General features: G+C 44.0%; 1 protein-coding gene across 1 annotated transcript in view; it reads right to left on the reverse strand.

Annotated features, from left to right (window-relative positions):
• Positions 1 to 14529, reverse strand: part of msh3 (mutS homolog 3 (E. coli)) — a 74672-nt gene that overhangs the window by 19163 nt on the left and 40980 nt on the right. The window contains exons 20-21 of the mRNA XM_070546173.1: positions 13169 to 13283; positions 12622 to 12779 (exon numbers count right to left, since the gene is read on the reverse strand). Of these exons, the coding sequence (XP_070402274.1) occupies positions 12622 to 12779; positions 13169 to 13283 (273 nt within the window). The remainder of the gene's footprint in view (positions 1 to 12621; positions 12780 to 13168; positions 13284 to 14529) is intronic.

The raw sequence follows: 14529 nt of genomic DNA on the forward strand, positions 1-14529 counted from the left end.
CTAACTCTCTGTTATATGAGGTTCCCTCCTCTTCAATGGTACGCCTCCAATTGGTACAAAATGCTGCAGCGAGGTTTCTAACAAACACAGACCGATGGCAACACATCTTATCCGTTTTGGCAAATTTGCACTGGCTTCCTGTTCAGTTTCGGATTAAGTTTAAAATTCTACTGCTGGTGTATAAATCTTTGCATGAAATGGCGCCTTTTTATTTGACGCAGCTTTTAAGCCCCTATGTTCCGGTGCGAACCTTGAGGTCCTCTGACCAGCACCTTCTGCTCGTCCCTCCAGCTCGCTGTAGGGCACGTGGCAAACAGGCCTTTTCAGTTTGTGCGCCTAAGCTTTGGAACCAACTCCCCCTGACGGTCCGATTTGCCCCCTCCCTTCCAACTTTTAAAGTATGTCTGAAGACACATTTGTATTCCCTGGCTTACCCAGCTGAGATTGTTTAACCCTTAGGTTTGTCTGTTATTTTAGTTTTTTTTTTTTTTACTTATTTTTATCTAATCACGCCGCTGTTTTCTAGCTTGGTGATCTGTTACTTTAGTTTTTAAGTGTTTTTATCTATTTTATGCTGCTGTCTTCTAGTTTGGTGTCCTATCGTCTTGTACAGCACTTTGGTTGGCGTAGTCGCTGTTTAAATGTGCTTTATAAATAAAGGATGACGATGATGATGACTTGATTTGGACTTGTATTTACTTAAGTCTGAATTTGAATTCAGACTTAGAGGTCTTGGAACTTGACTTAACTAAGAACCGGCATATATTGGGACTTTAATTTTCTCATGACTTGAAGGTCTTGGGGTGATTTGAGTCAGCAAAGTAGGTCTTGGGACTTGACCTAACTCAAGACTTGCATATCCTGGGCCTTGACTTTTCTTTACACTTAATGGTCTTGGGATTTCACTAGAGACTTGGATTCTTGGGGCTTGACGTTAATCGGGAATCCCATATCTTGGGACTTGTCTCAAGGCTTGGATTTTTGGGACATGACTTAACTCAGGACTTGCATATCCTGGGACTTGACTTTTCTCTTAAATTAATTGTCTTGGGAACTGACTTAAGATATAGAGTCTTTACTTTACTTTACTCGGAAATCCCACATCTTGGGACCTAACTAAAAGCTTGGATTCTTGACTTGACCCAATTCAGGACTTGTATAACTTGGGACTTGACCTAACTCGGGGCTTGCATATCCTGGGACATGACTTTTCTCTAAAATGAATTGTTTTGGGAACTGACTTGAGACTTAAGAGTCTTGGACCTTGACTTTACTCAGAAATCCCATAGCTTGGGACTTGGCTTGAGACTTGGATTCTTGGGACAACTTTTCATTAATAATTTAGAACTTTCCCCCAAATGTGATACTTTGAAACCCAAAATCTCCGCAGTTAATCCTGCAGATTTAAACCAGTAAACCTGAAAGAGTAGCGAAGGTCTAAAATCTCTCTGCCACTTACAAACTGACAGCAGCCTTCTGACACTAGAGAGGTAAAAATAAAAAACATGAATGAATGGTTGGTGTGAAATTGAGCCATTTTCCACAGGCTGAACATGTGTCCAACACCCACCTACGGTAGGTGCTTCTGTTTCCAAGAGACTTGTTGGCACTCGCCGGCATCAGTTTGTTGCTTTGACAGTTCTCGTTACTAACCATACTGTATCAAGTCCAAACCGAGAAAACTAAAACAGATCAAAACATCCAGCATCTTCAGATGGCAGAGGAGCATCTGGGAGACTTTAGCAGAATGCAGCATAATCGCTTCTCATAGTTCTGTGTCAATTAAAGGTCCTTTCAAAACAGTTGTACATTCTGCTTCCTCTTGCTGTTTCCATAACAACCATGGAGGCATGGAAGAATGTGCTCTATAACCTTCAGGGCTCTCAGACAATCAAGTATTACAGCTGCATACAGGCACATAAAAATCAGCATCCGTCAGCCACTATGAATGAAACACACACCGGCACTCTGCTGCAAAATAACCAACGGATTTCTGTTCAAACTATTCCTGAAACTGTGGAGGGCAGACAACAAGACTCAGTGTGATGGTTTCAATATGGATTACTTGCTTTTTGCACATTTACAATCAGCCCAGACAGGAAATCCAATTAAACATTAACATCATTTTATCACCCAACAAGTTCGCACATTGATGCATTCATTTATTGGAAAATAAATCCAAACCAAAAAGAAAACCGTCAATTCTCACTTGCATCTTTCTTACGTGTGACAAGGCAACCGCTGGGTCTATTATGTGTGGCACAGCGGCAGGAACTGATTGAGCATTTATTATCAAGACAGATCTGTTCCAGCATCTTACACTCGGTGATAAAGCAAGCTTAGACAGTCTAATTAGACACAGACAGAAGACGAAGACAGCTGATACAGTGTGGGTGTGTTTCCCTTCAATAATTAATCACCACTCAGACCTGAGACAAAGTCAAAATTAACCTTTAATCACCAACAAAACGAAGATCACAGGTATGAACAGATTCCTCTACCTCTGCAGACTTCATTCACTTAGTTTCTCCTGATTCTTACTGTTAAATTATTTTATCCATCCATCTTCTGAACCCGCTTGTCCACGTGGGGTCGCGGGGGTGGGGTGGGGGGTTGGGGGTCTGGTGCCTATCTCCAGCGGTCAACGGGCAATTAGGCAGGGTACACCCTGGACAGAGAGCCAGTCCATCGCAGGGCAACACAGAGACACACAGGACAAACAATCATGCACACACACACGCACACACACACACCTAAGGACAATTTAGACAGACCAATCAACCGAACAGTCATGTTTTTGGACTGTGGGAGGAAGCCGGAGAACCCACGCATGCAGAGGGAGAACATGCAGAAAGACCCCAGGCCGGGAATCGAACCCAGGACCTTCTTGCCGCAAGGCAACAGCTCTAACCACTGCTCCACTGCGCAGCCTAAACTATTTGATCAAAGACTAAATTATTATCAACTATTAGTGCTTGCTTGTTTATCACTTTTACATTTTTTAAGCACAGATAGGTCTGGGGTGTTTCCTCTACCTAAATGTCACAAAATCAAGGTCTCAAAAGGGTTTTTCAGGTATTTATGATGAACCTTTGGTTCATTTTAAATGTTTGGAACACGGAAAAAACATTTGTTTACGTTTATTTCTGATTATTTTTATGTCCAGCCTGCATGAATTATAGTCTCCTACACCTATCTCCTGCCTCTGCCAGCCTATTAGCCTCATGTCTGGGGCGACGGTGGCACAGGAGTTAAGCGCTCGCCCCGTAATCGGAAGGTTGCTGGTTCGAGCCCCGTTCAGTCTGTCGCTGTCGTTGTGTCCTTGGGCAAGACACTTAACCCACGTTGCCTACTGGTGGTGGTCGGAGGGACCGGTGGCGCCAGTGCTCGGCAGCCTCGCCTCTGTCAGTGCGCCACAGGGCAGCTGTGGCTACATGGTAGCTCATCCCCACCAGTGTGTGAATGGGTGAATGACTGGTTGTGTTGTAAAGCTCCTTGGGGGGTTCCAGGACTCTAGAAGGTGCTATATCAAATACAGGCCGTTTACCATGATAGAAAACAGATAGTGAAAATCTAGGATTTGAAAAGCCTGACAGATCTACATCACACTGTCACTTACCAGTCATGGATTCACCCACCTTGGCGACGGGAAAGGTTTTACTTTCTTTTACTTTGCTTTATTTTTGCAGGGACTGTACAACAAAACATGATCACCATAAGTAACAGATGCTGTATACATATGGCTTCTAGCCTGAGGCTAATTTACAGCCCTTGTCCCTGGTTAGCCATTTATATCTAAACAGAACTAAAATAACAGATATATAAATACAATGCGGTTGCAAGTTACACTAATAAAATACATAAAATGACATAAAAATATCTAAAAGCTCCATATTCAGATTAAATTTCAATGTTTCAATGTTCACAGTGTTGTTGTTCTTTCAACCAGAGCCTCAGTTCTTTTGTGAAAAGCCCCAAGTCTGTTGTTGGTTTAACTTCCAGCAATCAGCAGACAATGTCCTGACTAGTAGACGCTACCTGTGAGCAACACCACCACACAGAAAAGCTCCTCCAGACTTGTGTTCTTTGTGGAGATAAAACATCCATTTTGTAAGTCAGTGGTAGAGCCGCGTTGCTGTTATCCAATCCCAGGCAAGATGTCCAAATATCAGGAAGTAAGACAACAAATCCTGCCGCCTGCTGCTACTCTGCTGCAGCAGACTTCATGCCAATTACGGCTTGCAAGGAATTCATTCCTATCAGAGACCACTGCAAATGTATTGATTAAATGAGTTTCCCACACCTTTAAAATGGACATATTCATCACTGACAATGACGTGAACATAACTGTACCTGAATGACTTCGAAAATGGTGAATGGCATGTATTTGAAATAGCTCTTTCTAGGGTTCTACAGCCCTCCAAGGCACTGTACAACACAAACATTCACACACTGATGGCGATGAGCTACCATGTAGCCACAGCTGCCCTGAGGCGCACTGACAGAGGCGAGGCTGCTGAGCATTGGCACCACCAGTCCTTCCGACCACCACCAGCAGGTAAGGTGGGTTAAGTGTCTTGCCCAAGGACACAAAGGCTGCAACAGATGGGGCTCGAACCTTCAACACCCCAATCACGAGTCGGGCACATAACTTCTCTGCCACCGTCGCTAGACAAAAGCCAACAGTGCAGAAAAAGCAACAAAATCATCACAGATTTGTTGTGATTTTGTTTTTCGCAGACTCACTCAGAAAACTTGGACTAAAAAATGTGATTTAGAAAGGAAATGAGAATTTAAAATGACAATTACAACTAACCTATAGTGAGGTGGACATGTTTTTAGGTCAGTCTTCAGGGTATCTGCAGGTTTAACGGAGCCACATTTAAGACTTTTTAAAACCTTTTTTAAGGCCACTTTGACCAAAATTAAGCTTTTTTTTTTTTATTAAATTTAAGCTATAATTTCCAGCTATTGCCTGGAACCGGTGCTAACCATGTTGCTAACGTGGGATTAGCCATCCAGTTACCATTAAACCAACACATTCTCACACCCAAGGCATCAAAATATGACGCGCGTAACCAAGCCTCAATATACGACGATTCGGGACGCCCCAGCGCGTCAGAAGACGACGATCAGGGACACGTGGCTCCGCTGGCGTCGCTGTTTGACACGCGCGGTCACGCGGACATTATTTGACTATTTAACCTTCCCCTCACCCCAATCCTAACCTTAAGGCCAGTAACTGGGGTGAGGGGAAGGTTAAGTAGTTCTAATGTCCGTCTCAGCACCAGCGTCGGATACCGACGCTCTGGGACGCTGCGTCAGCGGTTTGTCCCTGATCGTCGTCTCCTGACGCGCTGGGGCGTCCCGAATCGTCAAAAATTGAGGCTTGGTGTAAGAATGTGTTGATTAAACTTGCACTTCCCCATGGCGCAAACTCCCGCTAGCTTAACCAGCTAATGTGCTCATCTAAAAATAGCCCCCTTTCACAACCAGCAGAACGTGTACAGTTCCGCTTACGGCAACATCGTACACAAAAAATGCTGAACACTAACTAGACATTCATGAAAATTTTATAGAAATAAAAGAATCTTGTTTATCGGGTCTTTGGTCATTTAAGACCTTTAGAAACTGTATTTAAGGATTATTTGTAAATTTTTAAGGATTTTTAAGGCCTTAAATTTGGAAAAGCTAATTTAAGACTTTTTAAGGACCCGCGGATACCCTGTTCTTAAGGTATGCAGCCATCTCTGCCAAGAGTCGCCTAAAAACACACCTTCTCCGCTCGGCGTTTCCTGAACATGTTTGATTCGGCCCTCTTTTACGTTGAATTTCTTTCACAGTTTTCATTTGTTCACTCTATCCCTTGTTTTACCCATCTGTCCTGTACTAGAATGTTTCTCCTTTTTTTATAATTTGTATTTTGTAATTTGAATTGCTTTTATTTTTTATTTATTCACTATATTTGTACTTCTACTGTACCATGTTCAGCGCCTTGGGTTTCCTGACAGGGTTGCGGAAGGCGCTTTATAAATAAAGCTTTGATTGATTGATTGTATTTCTAAGACACAGCCCAATACAGCATGGCTGCCATGCATAGCCAACCCTGACAGACACAAAAATGGCCGTAACTCGAACTATAAACCTAGCATTATTAAAGCTGAGTTATCCAAAACACCCATCCTTACAACTTCAAATGTCATTCTTTCCTTTTTCAAAACAAACTGATCTTAGTGTAGAACTCAGTGTGCTGTAGGTCTTCACGCGTACAATTGTTTTGAATTTAACTGAATATCTTTCAGTTTATGTGATGAGAATGAAGTTTGACATCAAAGCTTCAAGGATTAGAATCACTTCTTCCCACTCAAATCAGACAAAACCCTCAATCACAAATAAAAAACACAAAATTAAAGCCCACGAACATTAAGCAGCCAATATCGTCTGATTATTAACATATTAAACCTAAAGCCTCCAACCGTTACGCTCAAAACTAGGGCTGCACAATATATCGAAAAATTATCGTCATCGCGATAACAGGACGTGCGATAGGCCCATCGCAAAACAAGGCAAAAACAGCGATAAATGTTTGGTTCAAACATTTCCATCCGTGTCATACATCAACTTTTTGTAAACCAGCTGTTTTTTACGCGGAAGTATTATTTGACCAATCAAATGTAGCCATGCGGCCAATCAGATGGTTCCGTTCACGTAATACGCCCGCCCCCTACGTAGACCCTTAGGATGGAACGCAACACCCAACAGAGTTAGCGGCGCCGTTCCCTTTTTCGTCATGCTGGCTCAGAGCAACGAACGCACTTTGTGCTGAGGTTTCTGGATTCAGCGCTGCTTTCAAAGGTGAACATGAGTCCGCTCGGTGTCGTTAATCATTTTTACCGGGCTGACTCCGACACGTGCCGGTGAACCAACCCACCTTCATGTCGCTAGTGTTAGCCCCAGGCTCCGGTTAGCTTCTAGCTAAAAGGCTACAGCACTCTCCTCCCAGTCCCACCCTGCTAAAGAGGGCCTGGAAAAGTTCCCCCACACATCAAAGTGATTTTTCATTTATGAGCTTTTATAACCTTGTTAATCAGGATAGTTGATTTGCTGCTGCACATAAACTGTCAGTCAGAAGCTCTGCTAGCCGGTTATCTTAGAGGAGCTAGTTCAATTAGATAGCTTGTTATCAGAATCATAGTTGCAGTTTCATCATCTGAGCTGCTTTTTAAGATCTAGGTAAACTTGTTCAATTTGGGGTTAAAAACAAACGTTTTCACATATTTTCCATGTAGTTTTTTTGCCAGTTCCTCTTCTGAAAGGTAGACAATTGTTCTCTTTCCCTCAGAAAATCTTAATATTCTCCTAGTTTGGCCCGGCACAGATCACTTCCCAATAGCAGCAACAGCCTTCTATCATAACCACATAAGTGGAGAAAATGCTCAGCAGCAATGAGAGAAATTGCTGTTGCATTTAAGTGATGTTAACTATTATTTAACATTTAAACTTATTTTCAGATTTTTTATTTATTCACATAACCTGGTAAGGGACGTTTTTCTGTATTTGGAGCATCAGAAAAAGTTTTATGGTGGAGGTGATGTTTTAAAGTCACTGAGAAACTGCATGCATGCAGTTTGTTGTTTTGCTGCTAATACAGTAGCAGGTGCAGCTGCTAATACAGTAGCAGGTGCGGCTGCTAATACAGTAGCGGGTGCAGCTGCTAATACAGTAGCAGGCGCAGCTGCTAATACAGTAGCAGGTGCAGCTGCTAATGCAGTAGCAAGTGCAGCAGCTAATACAGTAGCAGGAGCAGCTGCTAATACAGTAGCAGGAGCAGCAGCTAATACAGTAGCAGGAGCAGCTGCTAATACAGTAGCAGGAGCAGCTGCTGATACAGTAGCAGGTGCAGCTGCTAATACAGTAGCAGGTGCAGCTGCTAATACAGTAGCAGGTGCAGCTGCTGATACAGTAGCAGGTACAGCTGCTGATACAGTAGCAGGTGCAGCTGCTAATACAGTAGCAGGTGCAGCTGCTAATACAGTAGCAAGTGCAGCTGTTAATACAGTAGCAGGTGCAGCTGCTGATACAGTAGCAGGTACAGCTGCTGATACAGTAGCAGGTGCACCTGCTGATACAGTAGCAGGTGCAGCTGCTGATACAGTAGCAGGAGCAGCTGCTAATACAGTAGCAGGTACAGCTGCTGATACAGTAGCAGGAGCAGCTGCTAATACAGTAGCAGGAGCAGCTGCTAATACAGTAGCAGGTGCAGCTGCTGATACAGTAGCAGGTACAGCTGCTGATACAGTAGCAGGTGCACCTGCTAATACAGTAGCAAGTGCAGCAGCTAATACAGTAGCAAGTGCAGCAGCTAATACAGTAGCAGGAGCAGCTGCTAATACAGTAGCAGGAGCAGCAGCTAATACAGTAGCAGGAGCAGCTGCTAATACAGTAGCAGGAGCAGCTGCTGATACAGTAGCAGGTGCAGCTGCTAATACAGTAGCAGGTACAGCTGCTAATACAGTAGCAGGTGCAGCTGCTGATACAGTAGCAGGTGCACCTGCTAATACAGTAGCAGGTGCAGCTGCTAATACAGTAGCAGGTGCAGCAGCTAATACAGTAGCAGGAGCAGCTGCTAATACAGTAGCAGGAGCAGCAGCTAATACAGTAGCAGGAGCAGCTGCTAATACAGTAGCAGGAGCAGCTGCTAATACAGTAGCAGGCGCGTAGCAGGCGCAGCTGCTAATACATTAGCAGGTGCAGCTGCTAATACAGTAGCAGGTGCAGCTGCTAATACAGTAGCAGGTGCAGCTGCTAATACAGTAGCAGGTGCACCTGCTAATACAGTAGCAGGTGCAGCTGCATATTTTTTCAATAAAAATGTTATGTTGTAATGGAATTCATGCATTAGTTTATGTTTGCTTTGAACCCAGAGCAGACGTCACACGCCAGACGACATCAACACTGCATACTTTAGTATTTGTTCATTTATCGTGAGTAATATCGATATCGCAATATTAAGCACCGTTATCGAATATCGTAGGTTTTCCTAAAATCATGCAGCCCTACTCAAAACTAAAACATAAAAGCCTTCTGGAAACAGGCCTTTGGTGCACGGACAAGTCTCTGTCTCCCACTGGGTTAACACACAGAATCAAGCTTAAACCCACAAAAAAAAAAGATAATTACACACATCTGCAAACCATTAGGTCTAATCACACAGTGCAGCAGAAGCAGAATAAAAGAGACCAAATATTAGCCCGTGTTCTGCTCTAACATGTATTCAGGATGAGAAACAGCATGCAGCGTGATCACAGCCACTCTCACCCTAATAGCAATAAAAGAAAAGAGCTTCTGAAACAAAGCGTGGCTGTCTGCAGGTTTCCACGGCGCACAGAGCGCCGTCATATCGAACCGTGTGGAACAATACAGCCAACAACTCGTTCTTTTTTCGTCTTCCTGCACGCCCTCTTCTGTGTGCAGAGAAACTAAATGGATTAGGAGGAATTAGTCTGACAGTGAGAACTAAAGAGAAACCTTGAGATGTGGAAGAAAGCAAAAGTGAGACCAGGTGAAAGAGGTCTTCTATGTATGAGGAGTGCGACGTCTTCTTAATGCAACAGCAATGGGTAAAAATGAGCTTGGTCAACGTTGCTGTGGCGTTTAGCTTTTGTGGCACTGTTAGAAAAAGGTTTTAAGGATTTTGAGAGGATGTAGAAGCTCCGGTTCATTATAAGTAACTCTATTTTCAGTGTTTTGGCTGATCTGTGTGCATCCGTTTATGCATATTTATGAACTTGATGAATGTGTGAATATGTCCTTCACTGATGTCGCTCTTCTCTAGATCTCATCCATTCTGCACCATGAGGCAGATGCACAAACGTCTTTCCAATTCTGGTCCTTGAGGTTCACTATCCTGCATACTTTAGATGTTATGCTGCTCCCACACAACTGATTGATTCAAAGGTTTTTTTAAACTTGAGGATGTGCTTGTTGGTGCTTTAACTCTCCCACTGTCCTAATGGGTGACACCGCGAGGAAAGTTGTCCATTGAGCAGGATTGATGGTTTATCCCTTGGGTCCATGTGGCAGGGGTGAGGAGTGAGCACCACCTCACCCCTGCCACGTGGACCTCAAGGGATAAACCATCAATCCTGCTCAATGGTCAACTTTCCTCACGGGGTCACCCATGAAAACAGTGGGAGGGTTAAATATCCCCGCAACCTCAGATCGAGCCACAGGTAGTTTTACTCTGCGGAGGAGTGCGGCGTAACTCTCTCACGCACACACTCAAATCTCACTTCCTCCTGCAGTACTTTTTATTAACAGAGAGGTTCATTTGCAGGGTTTCCCCCAGCGCTTTACAAGCTTGGCGGCCCGCCAGGCTAAGCGTCATGCCCCGCCCCCCTCCCCGCCCCAACCGTGTCCGCCGACACGAACGGCGCAACGAAACTAGAGCCCTCCATCAGCTGATACTGGTGAGAAACAGCAGCGGAATGTGTGCTACCCCCCCCCACCCCCGCTCTCAGGGAGGAGCGCTGCGGGACGAAGCATCCCCCCCCCCCCCCCCCCCCCCCCCGGCAGTTGTCAGAGCACTGGCTACACTCAAACAGAAAACCACCTCCATATGACATGATGGAGAAAACCGACCATTCCACATGAAGTAAACAGAATACCGTGTGTGGCGTGTAACGGTGATGGTATCTGTTAAAACAAGAAACTCTTGTTTCCTGTTTACCTGTTTACTAAGAAAGTTCAGTTAACTTGCAGTCTGGAAGTTTCTCTAACAGTGCTAGCCAGGTTTTTAACCATTGTTTATGTTTATTTGTTTAGCAGACGCTTTTATCCAAAGCGACTTACAATTTATAACCTATAGGGCGTGTTGTGATCTGTGGGGGAAACCGGAGTACCCGGAGGAAACCCACGCATGCATGGGGAGAACACGCAACTCCACGCAGAAAGGCCGCAGCCGAGTTTCGAACCTGCGACCTTCGTGTTGCGAGGCACCAGTGCCAACCACTGCGCCACCATGCAGCCCTTTGTATCAGAAAACAAACGAGAGGAAAACCACTCTGTGTTGAGAAAGCGTGTAATAATTGTTAGTTTTTAAACAGGACCAGTCACTCGGAGTTTCACATGAACCTGAATGATTTCCTTCAACCCCTAACATCGGCATTAGCCGTAAAAAGGAAATAGACGAAGAAACGATTACATAAGACAAGGTCAGTCTAGTATTCATGACTTCTACCACCTTAGTTTGCAACCACGGAAGTCTGTATTGATGTTGAAGCCAAAAAAAAAGCAGGGCGCATTTCAGTCAGTAGAAGCTAACCATTAGCATTAGCATTTTCAAAACATGACGGAACACGTTCAGGCTTGTGTTATTTGTGGAGATAAATCATCAATTTTGCATTTTTCACCCAAGAAAGACAGAGCGAATGAAGAAAGCCAAAGAGTCGTGTTGCAATACATTAGCATATCATGAATATTAATGAGTAAGACAGATTGACTGCATATATAATGGACGGACCCTACATGACGTCACTGGAAGGTTTCTAAAGAGCTGAATTGAAGCCTATTGGGCGGTTCCTACCACTGCCATCTTGGCTGCCTCGTCACTCCTGGAAAATACAAAAACGGAGCTGGAAGAGGGACTGAGCTAACCGAAGCTAACAGAGGTTGGTGGGCACTTTTAGCCAGAAAACTGTGATTGAGCGAGTCTGCTGCGCTCTGCTTTCTATGTACTAAAAGTCTAAAAAGAGAAGCCAAGGTTGAGGCCTTTTTCTGGAGCAAGCAGGAGGCAAGCTGCTAGCGCTGACAACTCATCTACTACCTGTCAATCAAAAGAACACGCCCCTAATGGTGGTCCATGCTTTTATCATGTCCCGCCTGGACTATTGTAATGCTTTGTATGCTGGGCTGAGTCAGGCAGCAACTTCACGGCTCCAGCTAGTCCAGAACTCTGCTGCCCGATTCCTGGCCGGTACAAGAAGGAGGGACAACATCACTCCAGTGCATCTGCACTGGCTCCCGGTATTTTATCGGGCCAGAATTAAGATTTTGCTCCATGTTTTGAGGGTTCTGCAGGGCAGGCGTGTCCCTGCTCGTGCCCTTCGCCCTGCTGAGCAGGAGCTGCTGGAGGTTCCCCGCTCAAAACTGAGATCAAGACGGGACAGGGCCTTCCAAGTAATGGCCCCTACACTGTGGACCTAGCTCCCCCTGACAGTGAAGCAAGCGTCTTCTCTTCAGGATTTTAAATGACGCCTTAAAACCCACTTTTATCAGCTAGCTTTCCCCCAAAATTGACACTGGCTTTCATATTTTTATCATTTGTATCGCACAGTTTTTAATAGCTTTTATTTGTCTATTTGTCTTTTTACTGATTTTTATTGAATTTGTTGTTTTTATTACTACTCTGGTTTTTATGGTTTGTTGTCCACAGAAAACAACTCACAAGTCATTCATGCATGATGGACTTTTAAATGTCCCAACATATTTGACATTAAAAATAGCAAAAAGACTTAATAGCTGAGAGCAGTTTGTTATAATTCCTGAATTTTTGTGTTGTTTCCTCAACTGTGCACAGCTGTCGAACACGTAATAGGGTCTTGTTTGTGCTTGTGGTCATACCTGGTGTAAATCGCATCCAGTAAGCCCACACGGGCCTCCGAAGCCGGGACGTACGAGCCAATCTGAGCCATGATACAGATGAGGGCAACTTGGCGGATGTAGGAGCTTTTGCCCCCCATATTGGGCCCGGTGATTATCATCGTTCTCCTGCCATCACCCTAAACAAACAGACCGGAGGAGAAGGCCGCAGCTAGAATGAGATATTTGCATGTTTGCATGCACAGCTGAAGAGGTGGGTGGACTGAAAGCTCTGGCTTCTCTTCGTTCTGGCTTGTGCTTCTGTTGCAAGATTAACCTACACCCACTCGAGCAACAAAGTGAGAGAGTGTGTGTGTGAGTGAGTGAGTGAGTGAGTGAGTGAGTGAGAGAGAGAGAGAGAGAGAGAGAGAGAGAGTTGCGCAAGTCTTTTTGTGTGTGTTTGTAAATGTGTGTCTCAATAAGTTAGTGAGTAGGCAAATGTCTGAGTCTGTCTCAAAGGCTCAAAGGTTTGTGTGTGTGTGTGTGTGTGTGTGTGTGTGTGTGTGTGTGTGTGTGTGTGTGTGTGTACCTGTAATTTAGTATGGTTAGGCACATACTGATTGTGCTCTCCCATCAATAAATCTATAGCGGGATGTCTGCCGTTGGTGATCATAATCTGCTGCTTATTTTCACACACTTCTGGCCTGAACAAAGAGAACAATAATGTTAACACACTCCGTAAAACACACACACACACACCCAGAATGTTTGAGTCCATATGAAGGAGCTGGTCCCCTCATGTTTGCACCAGAATGGGTCACAATGAGGTAGCAGAAGGGTGGGCGTGTAAAACGGTGCGTTTATTCCAACCGGCAGTGGAAGCCCAGAACCCGGATCTCACCACAACATTATGAACTTTTGGTCTTTCTTTGTCAATTGGAATTTAAATTGAGGGAAAAAACACCCTGAAATTACAGACCATGGCAAAAATCTTACCCGTACAGTAGCATAATTCATTCATTCACTTATTTTCGTTAGTTTTAAATTCCCCATCAAACTTACAACACTCATAAACAACTCAACTGGTTAAAATGGCGGCAAAAACTAGACCAGCATATTTGTTGATGGATACTTTACTATCAGGTGATATTTCTTCCTAATCACCTGTTTTGTATATTTAGTACTTGGTCAGTGTATTCATTCGTTTGATGAACTTAAAGAGCAAGTCACCCCCAAATCAACTTTTTTTCCTGATAAACTATATAAATGTGTGTCTAATCGTGCTGCAGACACGTGTAGTCAATAGTTTAGCACTTTAGTGCATTTTAGTTAAAATTGTTTTTCTCTGCCATTGTCAGGTAGAAACTCTGCACTGCATTTGAATTTAAATCTGCCTTCGCTATTGGCTAAGAGGTACCCTAGAATGTTAGCTGGTACCATATGATGTCACAGTGTCATTGTGAGCCTGTGTGTGTGTGTATTTGTTAGCGGCTCCGCCCTTTCGGTCTGCTAGGCAACACCATTTGTTGCATTTTTCAAACAGGAAGTGGGAGTTGAGCAAGAATCTGGTAGGGGTGACTTGCTCTTTAAATGTTGGATTTTAATACTGAGCACATTAAGATTTAACAGTTGGTAAAATTCAGCGTTGAAAAACTGATTTGGGTTCAGAAATAATGTGTTTCTGCAGCTGAGCACATAAATAAGGTGGAGAACGTCTAGATATCGGCCATGAAAATCAGGCCAAAAACTCTGCAGCATACACCAGCCATCAGCCGACCCCTACATTATCGCATCGGGAGCAGAAAAACCCAGATCCGTCCATCTCTAGTAAAAATGACAATTAAACGTCAATTTTATGATTCATTCTTGCAGCAACTCTCTTCTGATTAGTGACGAGTCAAAGCCAATTAAGCTTCTATTAACCAAATTGTTCAGTTTCTTCTACAAGCT

This window comes from Nothobranchius furzeri, chromosome 17 (assembly GCF_043380555.1).
Source record: "Nothobranchius furzeri strain GRZ-AD chromosome 17, NfurGRZ-RIMD1, whole genome shotgun sequence".
Classification (NCBI taxonomy): Eukaryota; Metazoa; Chordata; class Actinopteri; order Cyprinodontiformes; family Nothobranchiidae; genus Nothobranchius; species Nothobranchius furzeri.